We start from the raw sequence: 21877 nt of genomic DNA on the forward strand, positions 1-21877 counted from the left end.
TCTCAGTACCTAACTTATTGTATTTCACAGACTCTCTAGCCAGTCAGGGTAATTTGATTGAAAATGGCCCTCATAGGCTCATAGGAAGTGGCACCATTTGGATATGTGGCATTGTTGAAGAAAGCATGTCATTGTGGGTAGGCTTTGAGGTTTCAGGTGCTCAAGCCAGGCGTGTCTCTCTCTCTCTCTCTCTCTCTCTCTCTCTCTCTCTCTCTCTCTCTCTCTCTCTCTCTCTCTCTCTCTCTCTCTCCCCTCTTTTTCACCTGCTGATCCAGATGAAGAAATCACAGCTCCTTCCCCAGCACCAAGTCTCCCTGTATACCTCCATTAACCCATCATGAAGATAATAGACTCAACCTCTTAACCTGTTCAGACACTGAGAACGAGACTGATAGCTTTCCAATAAAAAATAACAATTCTAGGAATCAGCACGCCGTGTCTTCACTACGGGAACAGCTCCACTCTTCCTTTGCAATCATTTAGATATCAAAAACCAATAAATGAGGGACCCAGTTTCTTTCTCATCTATAAAAGGTATTACTTATGTCACTTTCAATTATACATAGTTCTTGATGAAAATTGTCTCTAATCAGGTATGTTTGCACTGAGGAAAAAAAATCAAAGACATAAATTAAAATGAAAGACCAACGTATAGGCCATTGTTCTTCCTGGTTTCTCTCACAATAGCCTGGACACAACCACTTGTAATCTTGTAAACCTCTATTTGGCTCCTTTTGTATTGAACTGAACTGTGCTAACCAACCCTTCTGACCGAACATAACTTATTAAGTTCAGTTCCATGCCATGGCAAACATGCACAGTTATTGCCTCTCCTTCCCGTCTGTTTCTTTTCCCAGCTTCTATGGTTTTGGAGTTATGTTTTAATTTCCGCAGTATTAGTTCCATTGGGATTATTGCTCACCCAGTGATATATTCTTCTGTGTGCTGTTCAATTTAGATACATCACAGTGCTAAGTGGAAAACCGATTCACTGACAGGACTCCCTGTCTCTTCTCTTGCTTCTCTCATCATTTGTCTGCTGTGCCCTGATCTCACACAGTTGAGAATACAGCTCAGAACAATAACCCACCTTCTCAGACCTCAGAACACCACGAGGAAATCCCCAAGCACTCCACTGCCTATATTTTTGGATTCCTTTCCCTTAAGTGTAGGATGACCTCCTTCATAAGGGTAAGCCCCAGGCACTGGGTAGGTACATGTGAGCACAGGTACCTGGGAGGACAGAAGCATCAGATCAGGCAGAGCTGGGATCAGAGGTAGTTGGGAGTCTCTTGATGTGGGTAATGGGAAACAAACTCAGAACCTGAGCAAGAGCAGTACATGCTCATAACTACTGAGCCGTCTCTCCATCCCTATGAAACTTTACATTTATAATATGCATTAGCTAATTCAGGAAATCATAACAGTTGGAAGATGACTCTAGAAAGCTCTGTGGTTAGGTTGTCTGCTTTCTCTTTGCAATGGTTTTGTGTTTGGTCCACCCCCATGGCCCATGTGTTAAAATTTCAGTCTTCAGCAAAGTGCTATTGAATGTTGCTGAAAGCAGGAAAAGATGGGGCCTAGGAGGGAATTTGAGCCCATAACAAGAAACCCTTGGAAGAGATACAAGATCCTTGACCCTTTCCATCATCTCTCTCTTTCTGCTTTCCAGCCAGTGTGAAGTCAACAGCTCACTTCCTGTGAGTTTCTTCCCCAATGTGCTGCCTCACAGGCATTGGCCCAAAGCAGCAGGGCCATGTAACTGGAGGCTTTTCACCGGGGCCCCAGTTCCCAAATAGCAACTCTAAGAATTAACTTTTTGTGAATGAATGCCTAGAGTATAAGCTTGGGCTTCTTCCATGACTAGCTTATAACTTATATTAACCCATTCAAACTATTCTATAGGTAACATATTTTTAGTTACTTCTCTTCAGTTTCATGCCTCTAACTCTTCCAAGTCAGAATAGGGAACATCCTTCCCCTGACTATCTCTCTCTGCTGGATGCCCCACCTTCTAATCCTGCCTCAGCTCTTTGGCCATCAAATTTTTATTGACAGGTAATACCTCCATACAGTCAATGAGATATTCTCTCTACAGGGCCAAGTGATTATGGCCTAAGACCTCTGGAAGCAAGAGTGAAATAACCCTTTCCCTCTTGGAACTAGATTGGTTACAGTTCAAGTAGCAGAGAGCTGTCAAGGTGAACAGTCTGGCTCCCACGAGGGGCTGCTAAGATTGTTCCCACCTTCATTCTGCCCAAGCCTGTAGATATTCTCATTGTACTGTGCATAAGGAATCGTATTATGTTGACCTCCACTCCTCATCTCCCTTATTTCATCCTCCCCATCTTTAGGGATTCATTTCATGTTTATATTATTCACTTTCATTGCAAAGGGAAGGATGGTGAGGAACAAAAGAGAATAGCTATGGCCACGCTACCATCTTGAGCCACAACGCTAAATTACCAGCGACGTTCTTTGTTCCTTAAAATCACATCACTCTTTATCAGGCTCAAAAGTAAGATGACTAAGATGACTTCAGTATCAGTCACTTTTTACTGCTGTGATAAAACACTGCAAGGCAACCTTTAAAACAAAGAGTTTATTTTGGCTTATGATTCCAGAGGGACCGTCATCCTTCATGGCATGGAGGCATGATAACAAGGAGCAGGTACTGTGACTGAAGCAGCAAGCCAAGATTTCATATCCTCCAAGAACAATGCAGAGTATGAACTGGAAGTAGGGTGAGGCTTTTATACATCAAAGCTCATTCCAGTGACGTATTTCCGTGTTCAAGGATGTACCCACCCAATCCTTCCCAAGTAGCAGTATCAACAAGAAATGAAATATCCTGGTGCCCTATTGCCCTAACCAAGAAGAGGCACTTTGTATTCAAACTAATACAAATTTATTTTGTTTTTCACAAATACTTTGAATTTTACTAAGCCAAATTTCCTTTCAGAAAGAGTCACTGCTTAAAATTCTCTCCCTTCCACTCTCTCTCTCTCTCTCTCTCTCTCTCTCTCTCTCTCTCTTTCTCTCTCTCTCTCTCCATATGTGTATATAATATATACACATATATGTATATATTACACACACATATGTATGTATGTATGTATGTATGTATGTATGTATGTATGTATGTGTGTGTATATGGTTTTACAGCATAGTACAGCATTAGAAGGCTTGTAAGAGTTTGTTTTCTTCTTCTATCATGTTGGTCCCAGAGATCAAAGCTACCTTGTCAGGCTTGGTGGCAAGCACCCCTTTTCATTGAACCACCTTCCTGGTCTCCCTTTAGAGTTTTGACTCGGATTTTGAAAGTTAATAGCCAGGTTATTTTTATTCATGTTATAGTTTAATTATAAATTTATAAGTTTATTATAATTTAATATACTTTTAAACATGTTTTCATTTTTTCAAGTGTTTTGAAGCACAGAAAAAATGCTTACTGAGTCAAAGAAGCATCCTGAGTATAAGATCCTGAGTATAAGATCCTGAGTATAAGATCCTGAGTATAAGATCCTGAGTATAATAAAGTAGCCTTTGAGAATATCTTATACTGCATCAGAGCCTGATTTATTTTCATTTATTTCACATTTTATTTTATTTTATCTTATGTCATCAGTAGTTTACCTTTTGGTTCAATGAAGGATATGATAAGCAACCAGTGTACCACTGAGATACAACTCCATATCTACAAAGGACCTTTGAAAGAACTGGCTTTCTCGAATTGTTGCTTTTAAGAGTTTCATGAACAGCTTTGAAATGCTAGGGAAGAATGGTTCCAACAATCTTTCTAATGTGATTTTTAATAACCTGATTAAGTTTGTCAGTGCTCTAAACAAAACATTCAACTGTGTGACAGGAGTAATGAAAGAAGGGACTAGAAACAGGAAATGACACAGGAGTGAGAAGTCTAATCTAGGAGCATCATGTCTACAATAATAATAATATTTGAGAACTCCTACATATAGACATATGGAGACATCCTGAACATAGAAAAGTTAACTTTTCAATGTGGCTTAATGAGAATGTATCTTTTCAGCTCTAAATACTTCCAACTGTGAACCATAAATTCAATGAAATTAAATACTGTTTCAGGAATAGGAAAGTTTTATACTCATTTGAAGATGTGTGGGAAACACATATTTCCCTTGATTGAGTTAAGAGAAAATGTTATGTGAAAATGAAGGAAGCTTTAAAGTGTAGTGTGGGGGTCACCATAAAAGTCTTCCCCAGGGAAATCTTAAATATCACCTGAAATTCTGAAAATGATATCAGCAATTATTTTTATAGTGAGAAAAACAATTGTTGAGGTCCTTAAAGAGAAGGTTCCTATTGTATCTCTCAGGATTCCGAGGAAGGGAAGTGTGCATTCTGTTCATGGCCTTGAACAGGGCAGTAGAAAACTCATTACAGCTTCGTTTTCAGTTCTCCGTCATTCTCGACCTGAGGACTTCCATGCACATCTGTGTGCTCGCTTTCCTTCTCTCCGAGCATCATCTCTGTATGATCAGTTGCTGAAGAGTCAATGTCCCCGGGGAACTGGAATTTCCTCATAAGTATCAGAATGAAGAAGGCAGGCAGATAGCTTGATCCTCTTAGTGCTATAGGCAACCCCAGGTAAATGTGCCTATAGAAAAGAACTAATCTGTATTACATCTTAACATTTTTAGTAAAAGCTAATTTTGTATATTCTTACAGATCCTTTACTCTTTAAAGAAAATCATCTAGGGATTATTTTGCTCATGTTCTTTACTGAGCTGTTAACTATGCTTGTTAAAATGTCAAATAATTTCCAGTATAAAAATTTAAACCTATTTTCATCATTGAGGTGATGGCTAGTTTTCATTGTCAACTTTATTAGATTTAGGGTCATTATGGAAATTTACCACTGGGTGTGTCTATAAAGATGTTGTTTTCAAACAAATTTAGCTGAGGATGAACTCCTACTGTAAATGTAAGAACCATTCTTTGGTATTCTAACATGTGCTGTTTCCTGATAGAACATGCAACACGATCAGACTACTCAAACTCACCATGCCACCAAATGTGGCCACACTTGGCCACAGTGTGTCCTCTGCCATTTTGGCCTGTTCTCTGAAAGACCTAGTCAGAACCCCACGTTAAGGAAACTCTTCTTTTCTCTTCTGTTCACACACATATAAAATGACATAAAGTCACTTTTCAAGTTTTCTCTCCTACTCAGCATTGACATGCTGTATGTTGGTGAATGCATTTTTGTGATACTGAAATCTTTGCATGTAAAAATTAAGTCCTATTAGTCATATACATATATATGTATATATATTCAATTTGTTCCTTTTCATGCTTAATTTTGCATGCATCAGCATGAAGTCGGTACATATTTTGTAAGATGAATTGGGTAATTTTCACTTTCAGGATTTCTTACAATAACTTATATACTGTTATAAGTATCTAGTCTTTGTCAGTTTGCTAAAAGATGCCTTAAGGTATCTGGAATTAATGTGTTGGGAAGTACTTATATTTGTCATATGCATGTTTCTAAATAATTATAAACGTCTTCCTTTATGTTCTCAACATATTCATAATAAAATCTGGTGTGATGAATAGTGTTTTCAACTACATACAATCTAGAATCTTCTGGAAAGATAGTTTCAGTGAAGGCTTTTGTGGATTATGTGATCCTGTGAACTTGTCCTGAGACATTGCTCTGTTTACATTAACTGAGGTGAGAACACTAAGCACACAACTGGTGGCACCATTCTTTAGCTAGAAAATCCCAGACTTGACTACATTTGAAGAGAAAATGTTCACAGCTGTTTCTGCCAAGACAAAGTGTTAGTATGTATGCGTAGATGTTCAAGACTTCTGATGTAATAGTTCAGAAGTATAACTGATTTTTTTTCAAGATGAGAAGTAGGTTTAAAAATATATTAGTTTCCTGTGAGCATTATAAAGGACTTTGACAGAAGCTAGATTGTCTCACAGTTCCAGGATATAGTCCACCATTGTGGGGATGTCAAGGGATTGGGAACTTTTACCAACACAAACACATTGACAGTAGTTGAGTCCTTCTAGGAAAGAGATCTCAGCTATTCCCCAACATACACACTTGGGACAGGGCATGCCAGCACTTTTCACTCCCACATATTTTTATTATAATGCTCACCCATCTAGAAATACAGCATGAGTGGATCATACCTAGACAGGGGTAAAATTTCTTTTGGCTGAAGAGGCTTTAGGAGCAAGGGGGGAATCTTTGCTACATTGCAGTCTGTAGCAAACAAAGGTCCTTTTTCCTATTCCTTGGGCCTGCTGCCCTAGAGGGCAAGGAAGGTAACAGAGGGAGTCTGTTTCAGAGTCAGCCTAACATGATCCCTAGGGATGGGGAAGCAGTGAACACACAGTTCTTTCACTGTAGTGTTAATGGCAGCTGCCTGAGTAGCACTCAGAGTGGTGGGAAATAGACACCTAATTACTTTAAGTCAAAACAGCAGCATGAAGCCACACACAACCGGGTGTGACCTGATCTCAGAGGGCTGGCTCCTTGGTCTCATGGTTCTTAAGGGTAATACCTCCAGTTATTCTGTCATTCCCCATGGGACACTCTCAGCAGGCTTGTAGCATAACCACTTTACTGAGCCAAGTTGTGTTAATGAGGCTGCTAACTCATAAATCCAGTGGTTTCCCAGAGATGTGACCAACAGTGAAATGTAGATACCAGGTCCCTTTTCAAGATAACCCCTGGCTATAGCATCTGGCACATTTTGTTAAACTGCAAGGTCCTACGCAGATCTGAGGTTCTCACTGAGTCAGGCTGCAAGCGTGAGAGGGCTGTGAACTTTCCAGGAGCTGGAATGCCAGAATCTATGCTGCCTGGATATGCTAGGACTTTGTTATACCAACCCCTACATAAGGGAGGAGTTCCCCTTTTCTGAACCTAGATATGGGTTGATAGGAAATGAGAGGATTTTCTTCCCCCTACAGCACCCTTGTTCTAGGTCTCTGAATCTTCCTTCCTATATCCAGCATTCTGCCACGCTCGCTTAGCTCAAGATGTAGTTTTTCCCCTCCCAATCCAGGGACTCCAAGCAGATACCTCTTCTCTTTCTAAAATATTTTTTGATGGGTTGTGTTAGGAAACCCACTCATACTTAAATTAAGCACTATGGGAAAATTTTAAAATATATAAAAAGGAAAGTATTCTACCCATGTGCATTCTAAAAATGAAGCCAAATATAATCTTATTATTCAAGAAAATTTTAAATAGGAATGGGAGCATTCTATGCTATGAAAGTAGACCTCAAGTGTTATCATTACCTGAAACTGTTTATGTCATACATCCTGCATGCCCCTCGCTGACCACATTTCAGGGTTCCCCAATGTAAACAGGTTCTGTCTATCAAAGCGCCAAAGTAAACAGGTGCGGGAATACCAGCTGCAATGAAGAGAGAATTTTTTTCAAAACAAAACAGACAAACAAACAAATCAACAACCACAAAAACAAAACCCAAGCCCATTAAGAGGAAGAAATGAGATGGGGAAGAAGATGCCATTTTACTTGAAAACATTTCAATTTTCCTATTTAAGAAAACAATATAACAAATTATGAATGAAATGTTATAAACTTGCTTCTAGGAATTATAAGTTAGTGTAAAGTTTCTAGATCACAACAAATGAAAACTATGGATAAGATGCTAAGAAATTATTCCATGAGTTCATAGTTATGAACCTCATGTATTTTCTGAAATGTCTTGTGTTGTGTTTCTGTGTGTCCAACTAACAAAAACCATTTCCTACTGATTTTTTTATTGAATCTACTAAAAGATAAAGGTTAACTAAGTTTACGTAAGTTCTTTAAAAACAAGAGAAACATTTTTATTTCTATGACTACTTTATTTTCAGACAAATTACCAGTAGCCAGCTCCAAACACAAAGGCTTGTAAACTGAAGTTCAGAGTAGTATGATCAGATCACACCTATGTTAAAGATATTTCATGTTTGTGGGACTTCCTGCATATGGATACTTAGACTATTGCAGATCGAAAGACAAATTATCTTTACCTCTTTTATTGATAATTCATTGTCCCATTTCTGTGTCTGTCTTTATGTCCCTGTGGCTATTGCATGAAGCCTTTGGGGAAATATCTTGACTTAAGAGGCAGTATAGGAAAGAGGCCTTACAGTATCTAGCCTCCACCCACACAAACACTAAGAATGCCAACAGGTAGCATCTGAGTCTGCAGCACAGAAATTCCTGCTTTTCTGTAACCAACGTACCTGACATTCCTACAGATATCTTTGAGAAGTACCTTGTATGTGGATTCCTTTTTCTCTAACTATAAACATCACAAAATAGCTCTCATGTTCTAACATGATATTTGTTTCCAGACTAAAACCCTTATTCTCTTTAAGGTAAAGGGTGTGTTTGGTGTTGACAATGTGTGGTGGTTTGACTCTGACTGACTCTGAAAGTAGCACTACTAGGTGTAGCCTCGTTGGCCTAGGTGTGGCCTTGTTGGAGGAAGTAGGTCACTGTGGGAGTGGGCAATGAGACCCTCCTCCTAGCTTCCCATGAGACAGTCTTTCCTGGCTGAAGTCAGATCAATATGAAGAACTCTTGGCTCCTCTAGCACTGCCAGCAATGCTGCCATGCTTCCTGCCATGATCATAATGGACTGGACCTCTGAAAGTGTAAGGCAGCCCTAGTTAAATGTTTTTCTTTCTAAGTGCTGCCTTGGTCATGGTGTTTGTCCACAGCAATGGAAACCCTTTACCCTAAGACTCAGGTAAAAGTTATCTTCTTATCAGAAAAAAAAGTAATTGGTTACTAAGCTTCTAATATTGGTCTGATATGTTGAGGAAATTATTCATACCAAATACTCTTATGCAAAATGTATGTAATCCAACTCCAAGTGACTTCTCTTCAGACTTGACACACCTGAAAAAAATACATTCATATACACATACATATACATATATACATACATACACACACATACATATATACATACATATATACATACATACATCTATACATACATACAAGTTAATTAGGCAAATTCATATCTGTCCTAGGATCCTCCCAATGACAATGGTACTTCATCATTATAATGCTTAAGATTTTCATCCTGAAGTGAGAATGTTACAGCTCTACCTCCGTGAAGCCCATACAGAAGAAGGTCGTCTCGCCTCTGAGCTCCACACACCTAAAGCAGGGCTGAGCCCTTTAACAGATGTTGTCTGCTAACTCACATGAACAGTTTCCTGGTTACCATGGAAGATGCAATGTCATACCCATGATACCCCAAACCTTTGAAACCAGAAAACAAATAAATCATTATTCCCTTAACTTTTGGGGTTCTGTTCTTGCTTTGTTTTGTTTTGTTTTGTTTTGTTTCTGTCCAGGCATTTTGTTGGTGAAAAAGCAAGTGCATGCCATAAAAGGAAATCGGAAATATGGCAAATGCAGTCCAACAAAACAGAGAAAGAATCCATTATGCACATTAGGACATTAAGAAAATGACTTTGTCATATAGAATTATTGACCTTAGGTGTTTTTTCCCTTGTACTGCCAAATAATAGACTTTAGGTGGTTTTGAGAATTAAATACAAAGTGGAGGCCTATTAAACACAAACTGAAAAATATTCTTGTAAATTAGGAATACAGAATCCCTTTTAAAAATGTGGTCTTTTCCAACCTAATACACCCTTGGGTAAGAAAATCATAATACATGCAACTTGGAATTTCATTTAGGGAGTGACTCCATCAAGGAGTGCAAGAAAGCACAACAGTGTAGAAGAGTCAGGATGGAAAACAAACGCTTTATCCATCATTCACATTGCAATCATCAAATTCAGCAAGAAAAAGCGAAGAAATACAAGAAAAATAATTAGAATAGACCATAACCTTGGTACATCAAGAAATCACACATTTGGGCTAAAAGATTGCTCAGTGAGTAAGTTTCTTGCCTCCAAGCTGGACAAACTATTTCAATATATGGAACCCACATGGTGAAAAAGAGAACCAACTTCTGTGAGATGATCTCTTATTTCAATATGAATGCCATGGCTGTTGAAATACACACACACACACACACACACACACACACACTCACACACACACACACACTCACACACTCACACATTCAGGTACACAGAAAATGTTTTAAATAATCATATATTAAAATATCAATTAACCTAGGTTGTTTGCCCCCCCCACAACCAGTGGAAGAGTCAACATCAAAATGTAAGATAATTCAAAAAGTGAGGGATAGAAGTTAGAGCAGGGAGCTCTCTGCTCCCAAACCCCGTGGGAGAGAGACCTCACCGCCTGATCAGGTGGGCACTCCTGAGGTTGCAGAGCGGAGGAGACCACCAACACTGCCCACCCCTGCCCACATCCCTGGCCCAAGAGGCAACTGTATAAGGCCTCTGGGTTCCCGTAGGGGAAGGCCCGGGAGCGGCAGGACCCCTGCGCCTGAGACACTGCCGGAACCTGAAGGAAACAGACCGGATAAACAGTTCTCTGCAACCAAATCCCGTGGGAGGGAGAGCTGAACCTTCAGACAGGCGGACACGCCTGGGAAACCAGAAGAGACTGCACTCTGTGCACATCCAGGCGCCAGAGGAAAACACCAAACGTCATCTGAAACCCTGGTGCACGGAGGCTCCCGGAAGGAGCGGCACAGATTTTCCCGGTTGCTGCCACAGCGGAGAGGACTTAGGCAGTACCCCACGAGCAAACTTGAGCCTTGGAACCACAGATAGGACCAACTTTTCCCCTGCAAGAAACCTGCCTGGTGAACTCAAGACACAGGCCCACAGGAACAGCTGAAGACCTGTAGAGAGGAAAAACTACACGCCCGAAAGCAGAACACTCTGTCCCCATAACTGGCTGAAAGAAAACAGGAAAACAGGTCTACAGCACTCCTGACACACAGGTTATAGGACAGTCTAGCCACTGTCAGAAATAGCAGAACAAAGTAACACTAGAGATAATCTGATGGCGAGAGGCAAGCGCAGGAACCCAAGCAACAGAAACCAAGACTACATGGCATCATCGGAGCCCAATTCTCCCACCAAAGCAAACACGGAATATCCAAACACACCAGAAAAGCAAGACCTAGTTTCAAAATCATATTTGATCATGATGCTGGAGGACTTCAAGAAAGACATAAAGAACTCCCTTAGAGAACAAGTAGAAGCCTACAGAGAAGAATCGCAAAAATCCCTGAAAGAATTCCAGGAAAACACAATCAAACAGTTGAAGGAATTAAAAATGGAAATAGAAGCAATCAAGAAAGAACACATGGAAACAACCCTGGACATAGAAAATCAAAAGAAAAGACAAGGAGCTGTAGATACAAGCTTCACCAACAGAATTCAAGAGATGGAAGAGAGAATCTCGGGAGCAGAAGATTCCATAGAAATCATTGACTCAACTGTCAAAGATAATGTAAAGCGGAAAAAGCTACTGGTCCAAAACATACAGGAAATCCAGGACTCAATGAGAAGATCAAACCTAAGGATAATCGGTATAGAAGAGAGTGAAGACTCCCAGCTCAAAGGACCAGTAAATATCTTCAACAAAATCATAGAAGAAAACTTCCCTAACCTAAAAAAAGAGATACCCATAGGCATACAAGAAGCCTACAGAACTCCAAATAGATTGGACCAGAAAAGAAACACCTCCCGTCACATAATTGTCAAAACACCAAACGCACAAAATAAAGAAAGAATATTAAAAGCAGTAAGGGAAAAAGGTCAAGTAACATATAAAGGCAGACCTATCAGAATCACACCAGACTTTTCGCCAGAAACTATGAAGGCCAGAAGATCCTGGACAGATGTCATACAGACCCTAAGAGAACACAAATGCCAGCCCAGGCTACTGTATCCTGCAAAACTCTCAATTAACATAGATGGAGAAACCAAGATATTCCATGACAAAACCAAATTTACACAATATCTTTCTACAAGTCCAGCACTACAAAGGATAATAAAGGGTAAAGCCCAACATAAGGAGGCAAGCTATACCCTAGAAGCAAGAAACTAATCATCTTGGCAACAAAACAAAGAGAATGAAAGCACACAAACATAACCTCACTTCCAAATATGAATATAACGGGAAGCAATAATCACTATTCCTTAATATCTCTCAATATCAATGGCCTCAACTCCCCAATAAAAAGACATAGATTAACAAACTGGATACGCAACGAGGACCCTACATTCTGCTGCCTACAGGAAACACACCTCAGAGACAAAGACAGACATTACCTCAGAGTGAAAGGCTGGAAAACAATTTTCCAAGCAAATGGTCAGAAGAAGCAAGCTGGAGTACCCATTCTAATATCAAATAAAATCAATTTTCAACTAAAAGTCATCAAAAAAGATAAGGAAGGACACTTCATATTCATCAAAGGAAAAATCCACCAAGATGAACTCTCAATCCTAAATATCTATGCCCCAAATACAAGGGCACCTACATATGTAAAAGAAACCTTACTAAAGCTCAAAACACACATTGCACCTCACACAATAATAGTGGGAGATTTCAACACCCCACTCTCATCAATGGACAGATCATGGAAACAGAAATTAAACAGAGATGTAGACAGACTAAGAGAAGTCATGAGCCAAATGGACTTAACGGATATTTATAGAACATTCTATCCTAAAGCAAAAGGATATACCTTCTTCTCAGCTCCTCATGGTACTTTCTTCAAAATTGACCATATAATTGGTCAAAAAACGGGCCTCAACAGGTACAGAAAGATAGAAATAATCCCATGCGTGCTATCGGACCACCACGGCCTAAAACTGGTCTTCAATAACAATAAGGGAAGAATGCCCACATATACGTGGAAATTGAACAATGCTCTACTCAATGATAACCTGGTCAAGGAAGAAATAAAGAAAGAAATTAAAAACTTTTTAGAATTTAATGAAAATGAAGGTACAACATACCCAAACTTATGGGACACAATGAAAGCTGTGCTAAGAGGAAAACTCATAGCGCTGAGTGCCTGCAGAAAGAAACAGGAAAGAGCATATGTCAGCAGCTTGACAGCACACCTAAAAGCTCTAGAACAAAAAGAAGCAAATACACCCAGGAGGAGTAGAAGGCAGGAAATAATCAAACTCAGAGCTGAAATCAACCAAGTAGAAACAAAAAGGACCATAGAAAGAATCAACAGAACCAAAAGTTGGTTCTTTGAGAAAATCAACAAGATAGATAAACCCTTAGCCAGACTAACGAGAGGACACAGAGAGTGCGTCCAAATTAACAAAATCAGAAATGAAAAGGGAGACATAACTACAGATTCAGAGGAAATTCAAAAAATCATCAGATCTTACTATAAAAACCTATATTCAACAAAACATGAAAATCTTCAGGAAATGGACAATTTCCTAGACAGATACCAGGTATCGAAGTTAAATCAGGAACAGATAAACCAGTTAAACAACCCCATGACTCCTAAGGAAATAGAAGCAGTCATTAAAGGTCTCCCAACCAAAAAGAGCCCAGGTCCAGACGGGTTTAGTGCAGAAATCTATCAAACCTTCATAGAAGACCTTATACCAATATTATCCAAACTATTCCACAAAATTGAAACAGATGGAGCCCTACCGAATTCCTTCTATGAAGCCACAATTACTCTTATACCTAAACCACACAAAGACCCAACAAAGAAAGAGAACTTCAGACCAATTTCCCTTATGAATATCGACGCAAAAATACTCAATAAAATTCTGGCAAACCGAATTCAAGAGCACATCAAAACAATCATCCACCATGATCAAGTAGGCTTCATCCCAGGCATGCAGGGATGGTTTAATATATGGAAAACCATCCACGTGATCCATCATATAAACAAACTGAAAGAACAGAACCACATGATCATTTCATTAGATGCTGAGAAAGCATTTGACAAAATTCAACACCCCTTCATGATAAAAGTCCTGGAAAGAATAGGAAGTCAAGGCCCATACCTAAACATAGTAAAAGCCATATACAGCAAACCAGTTGCTAACATTAAACTAAATGGAGAGAAACTTGAAGCAATCCCACTAAAATCAGGGACTAGACAAGGCTGCCCACTCTCTCCCTACTTATTCAATATAGTTCTTGAAGTTCTAGCCAGAGCAATCAGACAACAAAAGGAGATCAAGGGGATACAGATCGGAAAAGAAGAGGTCAAAATATCACTATTTGCAGACGACATGATAGTATATTTAAGTGATCCCAAAAGTTCCACCAGAGAACTACTAAAGCTGATAAACAACTTCAGCAAAGTGGCTGGGTATAAAATTAACTCAAATAAATCAGTTGCCTTCCTCTATACAAAAGAGAAACAAGCCGAGAAAGAAATTAGGGAAATGACACCCTTCATAATAGACCCAAATAATATAAAGTACCTCGGTGTGACTTTAACCAAGCAAGTAAAAGATCTGTACAATAAGAACTTCAAGACACTGAGGAAAGAAATTGAAGAAGACCTCAGAAGATGGAAAGATCTCCCATGCTCATGGATTGGCAGGATTAATATAGTAAAAATGGCCATTTTACCAAAAGCAATCTACAGATTCAATGCAATCCCCATCAAAATACCAATCCAATTCTTCAAAGAGTTAGACAGAACAATTTGCAAATTCATCTGGAATAACAAAAAACCCAGGATAGCTAAAGCTATCCTCAACAATAAGAGGACTTCAGGGGGAATCACTATCCCTGAACTCAAGCAGTATTACAGAGCAATAGTGATAAAAACTGCATGGTATTGGTACAGAGACAGACAGATAGACCAATGGAATAGAATTGAAGACCCAGAAATGAACCCACACACCTATGGTCACTTGATTTTTGACAAAGGAGTCAAAACCATCCAATGGAAAAAAGATAGCATTTCAGCAAATGGTGCAGGTTCAACTGGAGGGCAACATGTAGAAGAATGCAGATCGATCCATGCTTATCACCCTGTACAAAGCTTAAGTCCAAGTGGATCAAGGACCTCCACATCAAACCAGACACACTCAAACTAATAGAAGAAAAACTAGGGAAGCATCTGGAACACATGGGCACTGGAAAAAATTTCCTGAACAAAACACCAATGGCTTATGCTCTAAGATCAAGAATCGACAAATGGGATCTCATAAAACTGCAAAGCTTCTGTAAGGCAAAGGACACTGTGGTTAGGACAAAACGACAACCAACAGATTGGGAAAAGATCTTTACCAATCCTATAACAGATAGAGGCCTTATATCCAAAATATACAAAGAACTCAAGAAGTTAGACCGCAGGGAAACAAATAACCCTATTAAAAAATGGGGTTCAGAGCTGAACAAAGAATTCACAGCTGAGGAATGCCGAATGGCTGAGAAACACCTAAAGAAATGTTCAACATCTTTAGTCATAAGGGAAATGCAAATCAAAACAACCCTGAGATTTCACCTCACACCAGTGAGAATGGCTAAGATCAAAATCTCAGGTGACACCAAATGCTGGCGAGGATGCGGAGAAAGAGGAACACTCCTCCATTGTTGGTGGGATTGCAGACTGGTACAACCATTCTGGAAATCAGTCTGGAGGTTCCTCAGAAAATTGGACATTGAACTGCCTGAGGATCCAGCTATACCTCTCTTGGGCATATACCCAAAAGATGCCTCAACATATAAAAGAGACACGTGCTCCACTATGTTCATCGCAGCCTTATTTATAATAGCCAGAAACTGGAAAGAACCCAGATGCCCTTCAACAGAGGAATGGATACAGAAAATGTGGTACATCTCCACAATGGAATATTACTCAGCTATCAAAAACAACGAGTTTATGAAATTCGTAGGCAAATGGTTGGAACTGGAAAATATCATCCTGAGTGAGCTAACCCACTCACAGAAAGACATACATGGTATGCACTCATTGATAAGTGGCTATTAGCCCAAATGCTTGAATTACCCTAGATCCCTAGAACAAAGGAAACTCAAGACGGATGATCAAAATGTGAATGATTCACTCCTTCTTTAAATGAGGAAAAAGAATACCCTTGGCAGGGAAGGGAGAGGCAAAGATTAAAACAGAGACTGAAGGAACACCCATTCAGAGCCTGCCCCACAGGTGGCCCATACATATATAGCCACCCAATTAGACAAGATGGATGAAGCAAAGAAGTGCAGACCAACAGGAGCCGGATGTAGATCGCTCCTGAGAGACACAGCCAGAATACAGCAAATACAGAGGCGAATGCCAGCAGCAAACCACTGAACTGAGAATAGGTCCCCCGTTGAAGGAATCAGAGAAAGAACTAGAAGAGCTTGAAGGTGCTCGAGGCCCCAAAAGTACAACAATGTCAAGCAACCAGAGCTTCCAGGGACTAAGCCACTACCTAAAGACTATACATGGACTGACCCTGGACTCTGTCCCCATAGGTAGCAATGAATATCCTAGTAAGAGCACCAGTGGAAGGGGAAGCCCTGGGTCCTGCTAAGACTGAACCCCCAGTGAACTAGACTATGCGGGGAGGGTGGCAATGGGGGGAGGTTTGGGAGGGGAACACCCACAAGGAAGGGGAGGGGGGAGGGTGATGTCTGTCCGGAAACCGGGAAAGGGAATAACACTTGAAATGTATATAAGAAATACTCAAGATAATAAAAAAAAAAAAAAAAGAAGTTAGAGCAGGCATGAGGCAAGCATGAGAGCATCTCTTGAGAGTGTTTGCACACTCTAACAGAAGAGTTCAGCTGAACTTCACCTAAGACTGTCCTCCTCTGTGAGTAAAATTCATCTTTTTCAACTAACTGATCCTGCAGCTTTGGAACCGAGGCACCTGGAATAGTGAGGGAGAAAGAATCATTTAACCACATCAGCTAAATCTGCCTGGCAGGTGATAGAGTGACAGATGTCACAGACAAATGACCCTCACTTTCAAGAATAATTCTTAAGTCTTATTCACTAGCAATCCTGATGCCTTCATCTGTCCATGAACTTATGAACAAGGCATATAGCACATCTCCATTTGGTGAATATTCAAAATATAACATCTTACAATGGAAAATGAATTAATGAATGGAAAAGGGCATATATCTATTCCAGTGAATGTATATAATGAATAGAAGCAGGTGAAATGAAGAAAGGATAGGGAAAGGAAGAGTTAGACAATGAAAGAGAAGAAAAGAGAAGAGAGGAGAAGAGAGCAGAGGTGTGAGGAAGGGTAGGGTAGTGTAGGTTAGGCTCAGGGAAGAGTGGGAAGGAAAGATAGGAGAAAGGAAAGGAAGAAATGAAAACAGATGTGAGGGGAGAAAAAGAGGGAAGCAATGGAGAAGGGAAGGAAAAAGAGGAGTGGGTAAGAAGGATGGGGGTGGAGGGCACAGAAAGAATGTGGAAAAGGAAATGGAAAAGCCCAGGGCAAAGAAAAAGAGAAGGGAGAAATGACAACCTTGGTTCACTCTAAAAGGATAAAGTGTTATGAATCACACACCTTGGTTAATTCAACTTTGCTTCTCAATGCCAATGAGATAGGAAAAGATGGAGTTGAACTCCTTCCTCTTGCTAGTGGGTGTGAAGTTTGATAGACTGGTAAAAACACCTACTAATAATATAAAAAATTGAAATTGGCTGTGCGACTTGCTCAGTTTGTGTGAGAATTTAATGTCTATCATTGCATTCATGTACCTCCTGGTTAAAGAATATCTATTATTGCCTTCGTGGCTTTTGTTAAAGACCGATTGGGCTCAGGATGTCAGGGAGGACTGGGCCTTTTTACACAGAGTTTCACAGTCTGCCAGTCAGTTCACTGAGTGCTAGAGAGCTTCCTTCAGTTGCCTAAACAAGAAGTCTGTTCATTTCGGCTTAATAAGGGAAGGAGATAGGAAAGGACAAGAAGGAAATTTTTCAGAAAACTTTAAATTACCATTAAATTTAGCAGTCCTTACTGTAACAGTCTTAATAAAGGAATCTTACTTAGAACATTGAGGTTCTTGGAGTCATGACTCCATGGGCCTTTCTTCAGGAAAAAATAAATTTAATAAATGACAAGAATAAACCTAGATGGCTCATTTGTATGGGACGAACATGCTTGCCTCAAAGGCTTACTGATCCAAGTTCAGTCTCTAGAGCCCAGGAATATATGTAAAAAAATTAAAATAAAAAGCCCAATTCAGTGGAATGCATATCTAATTCCTTCAGTGAAATAAGAGAAAACAGAATTGCTTGTAACCTTGGGCAGGTCAGCAGGAGTACACAGGCAGCACAACAGTAGGAATACCAAGAAAGATCATGCCTCAAATAGAAGGTGAAAGGAGAGAACAGTTTCCCCAACGTTTTGACCTGTCTGCATTCTTGGAAGCACATAGGAGTCCACACCATGGGCACATGTGCACACATAGCATACATACACTCTCATACGCACCGACTACTAAGGACAAAAGAGAGAAAACTAAATGAAGGGTTTACTTATTACCTCAAAAAAACCATGTACCCAGGTATGGCTGTAAGTGAGTAGATGAAACTGATAATTATTGTTAAGATTAAAAAGTACTGCAGCCTGTTGGCACACTCAGGACCTTTTTTACACAGACCCAGGACTGCAGACGAGTTTCCTAATGACTGAATGCAGCTGCAATCCTGAAACACCTGTCAAAAAAGAACAACAATATTAGGCTTAAATTTTCTGTATTGTCTGCACAGACAGTTGGATCAAAATGGAGAGCGTTGGGTCAATGTTATGACTCAGCGGAAGAGCACTCACATAATCTAAATGAGGACCTGAGTTTGGGCACAAATGCCATTAAATAAAAAAAAAACACTAAAATAATTAAAATGCAGGCTAATTGTCTTCTCTCTCTCTCTCCTCTCTCTCTCTCTCTCTCTCTCTCTCTCTCTCTCTCTCTCTCGGTATCTCAGATTTTGTCATTAAAATATAAAAGATAGATTTTAAAACTTGGTATGTTTTAAGCACACTAAGTAAATTTGTAAAAATTCACTTATTTTGAATTCACACTTTATCTTTACCTTATTTTTATTTGTTTGGTTTTTACTTTTATGTGTGTACATGTACACGTGCTGTGTGTATGTGTGTGGTGTGCATGCATGTGCATGTATGTATCTATGTCGGCATATTTCTGTGCCATGGCATGCATCTAGAAGTCAGGAAACAATGTATGTTCTCTCTTTCTCTCATGTAGAACCCAGAATATGATTCTGGTAGTAAGACTTGGTGACAAATGCCCTTACCCAGTTAGCCAAATTTCTAGTTTGTAGATAATTATTTTTTTAAATTAAATAAAAATGTCCTTGTTTGTTTTTAGCTTCTATTAAGTACTAAAATATCATGTGTCTCAGAATGTTGATGGAATAGTTAGGAACTTACTGATGAATGAAGTTATGTCCCCAAAGAGAAGTGTTTACTTGTAAAATAAAGCCAATATTTTTTGAATTGTTATGTTTCCAAGTCTGATTACCAACTACCTCTAAGTATTTTAACATGTTTAAGGAAAGGAAAGATGCTTGATTCTTTGTCATGCTAAACTATCATGATGGGGGACTGGGGAAATGGAACAGTCAGTAACATCCTATAGAAGTATGAGAACCTGAGTTCTTATCCCAGCACACATGGGAAAATGCATGAACAGAGGATGAGCTGGACACACTGGTGCTCTGAAGGTGGGAACAGGTGACTCTCTGTGGGGTGGTGGACCATGAGAGGAAGTGTGGTAAAGTCAAGCTAAAGGCTAGAAGCCCTAGAGACCCTGAAGGGACAGTGGGAGCTTTGCCTGCTCCCAGCACCAGGCCCCAGTTATGTACCCACAGCCCCCAATAGAGAGATTTGTGGCCATCAGTCGCATAAGGGCAACACCCCCAAGCCCTTCTACATGTAGGGGCATCCCTTACATCTCAGACCAAGACAATAGGAAAAGAAATGTGACCACAGTCAAGTAGGCTCAAAATAGACTTCTCCATGCTAATGAGGTACCTAGAGGCCTAGAGGGCATTGCCACTGAGCTTCTGTCCCCAGATATTCCTCCCTGCAAAAGATATCTAATCCTATGCCCACCCTAAGAAGTGGGGTACGGTTTTATGCATCCACTTTCCACCATGACAGTAATCTGTTTGGAACCATGAACTGTCTCTTTTCATCAAGATCTGCTATTAGGTGCCATGTAGAAGGCCATCTTCTGCAGAGCCACATCCTAGTCTCCTGTAGTAGGCCTCTCTGTGCTCCCTGCCACAACTGCCACCAAACAAAGGTCAATCTTTCTTCTGGGACAAGCTAGACAGAAATCCCCCTTCTCCCCTCCTTGCCCCCACAACCTGGGCTAGACACTGTCCCCAGCCTATGGATACCCAACTCTCATTCTCAGCTCTTCATGGCTCCCAAGGGTACCTGGATGTCCAAAAGCCTAAGAACCCCACAGCCCTGGCTCTAACACAGGCCCGGGGAACTCTGAACTAGCTCCAGTCTTCCCACATCTCAGACTGAGCTTCTCCACCCCTGGAGTTCTGTCAGTGGAAGCATGGGGTAAATGCAGTCAAACTCCCCAGGTTTCACCCCACCAAGTAGCTGTGCCCAGTGGCAGATACGGGACAACAACTCTACAACTCCCTGGATTCACTTGCCAGGCACTTAGCAGAACCAGAAAATTCTAGGACACTGAGTTCCTGTCTCAGAAGCACAAAGTACATGTGACCTGAAAGTCAAGAGGTACTCACCTTTTGGGGTCCATAGGCACATGCTCCTGCATACCACATACATGTACCCACAATAAATGGATAGATAGATAGATAGATAGATAGATAGATAGATAGATAGATAGATAGATAGATAGATTAAAAGATAGATTAATAGATAGATAGTTGACAAAAAGCTCATGATATGAAAAGTTTTTTGCCAACCTCAACTACACAGCAAGTCTGAGGTCATCCTGGGAATCATGAAACCCTATCTCAACAAAGGGAAAATTCTGTGCAGAGTAATTTATCAACTTTAATGTTGATTTTTATGTATGCTTCTGTATCTGTGTTGATACAAACAGGTTCATGCTGTTGTCTAAGAAAGTCAGAAGAGTGTCAGATATCCTGGAGCTGGAATTTTGAGCTGCACCTTCTGTGTTGAGGGAACTAAATATGTCCTCTGAATGAGCAGCAACTGCTCTTTATACCTAAGTTAGCTCTCCAACCCATTTAGAGCATTTAAACTCAGATCACTTGAATAATGATTTCAACTCTTGGTAATTACAAAATAAAGCTAAAAAACTCTGTCAATGTTTTATATAATCTCTGGGATTTGTAACATCAAGTATGCATATACAGAGGAAATTGAGTTGTTCTCAAAAAATATCAATCTATTTTAAGCAAAGACTATACTTTGCTTTTTAGCAGAGGAAGGTTTAAGTCATAGCACAGGTTAACTCAGCCCAAACACTAAAAGGATATTTACCATGTTGGTTCCAGTTCCAACAAACTTCTTACAGCCCGCAAGGCAAGCTGACATGTATGCTACACCATTGTCTCCACACACTGGATCCCATGTGTTCGTTGAGCAGCTACACCTTGTGTTGCAGTCAGCAAGGACCTTGCTCTCCACATGTAGTTGGTGCTGAACTCTAAAATGATTTAAAATAATGGTATGAATGCTGAAAAATCTACCCAAGCACTTTATTTTCTTCTTTTTGTCTCAGTATGTACACACACACACACACACACACACACACACACACACACACACAAACACAGGAGAGAGAGAGAGAGAGAGAGAGAGAGAGAGAGAGAGAGAGAGATTATCATCTTTTCCCCCAGAACAGAAACTAAAATCATTCACATATCAACATGTGGCCCTTATAGTATGATTTCACCGCACAAGTTATTTTTTCCCATGATCTCATGAATGT

General features: G+C 40.0%; 1 protein-coding gene across 4 annotated transcripts in view; it reads right to left on the reverse strand.

The window, feature by feature from the left end:
* Positions 1 to 2584: 2584 nt before the first annotated feature.
* Slco1a1 (solute carrier organic anion transporter family, member 1a1) overlaps positions 2585 to 21877 on the reverse strand; it is a 75104-nt gene continuing 55811 nt past the window's right edge. The window contains exons 11-15 of one of the 4 annotated variants that reach the window (XM_063286619.1): positions 21427 to 21592; positions 18451 to 18623; positions 8865 to 8929; positions 7309 to 7426; positions 2585 to 4636 (exon numbers count right to left, since the gene is read on the reverse strand). In XM_063286619.1, coding sequence (XP_063142689.1) covers positions 4417 to 4636; positions 7309 to 7426; positions 8865 to 8929; positions 18451 to 18623; positions 21427 to 21592 — 742 coding nt within the window. In that variant the 3' untranslated portion in view covers positions 2585 to 4416. Of the gene's footprint in view, positions 4637 to 7304; positions 7427 to 8864; positions 8930 to 18450; positions 18624 to 21426; positions 21593 to 21877 lie in introns of those variants that run through there. The other 3 variants (NM_017111.2, XM_063286621.1, XM_063286620.1) reach the window with 3 other exon arrangements.

The sequence above is a fragment of the Rattus norvegicus genome, chromosome 4, assembly GCF_036323735.1.
Source record: "Rattus norvegicus strain BN/NHsdMcwi chromosome 4, GRCr8, whole genome shotgun sequence".
NCBI classification, from domain to species: Eukaryota; Metazoa; Chordata; class Mammalia; order Rodentia; family Muridae; genus Rattus; species Rattus norvegicus.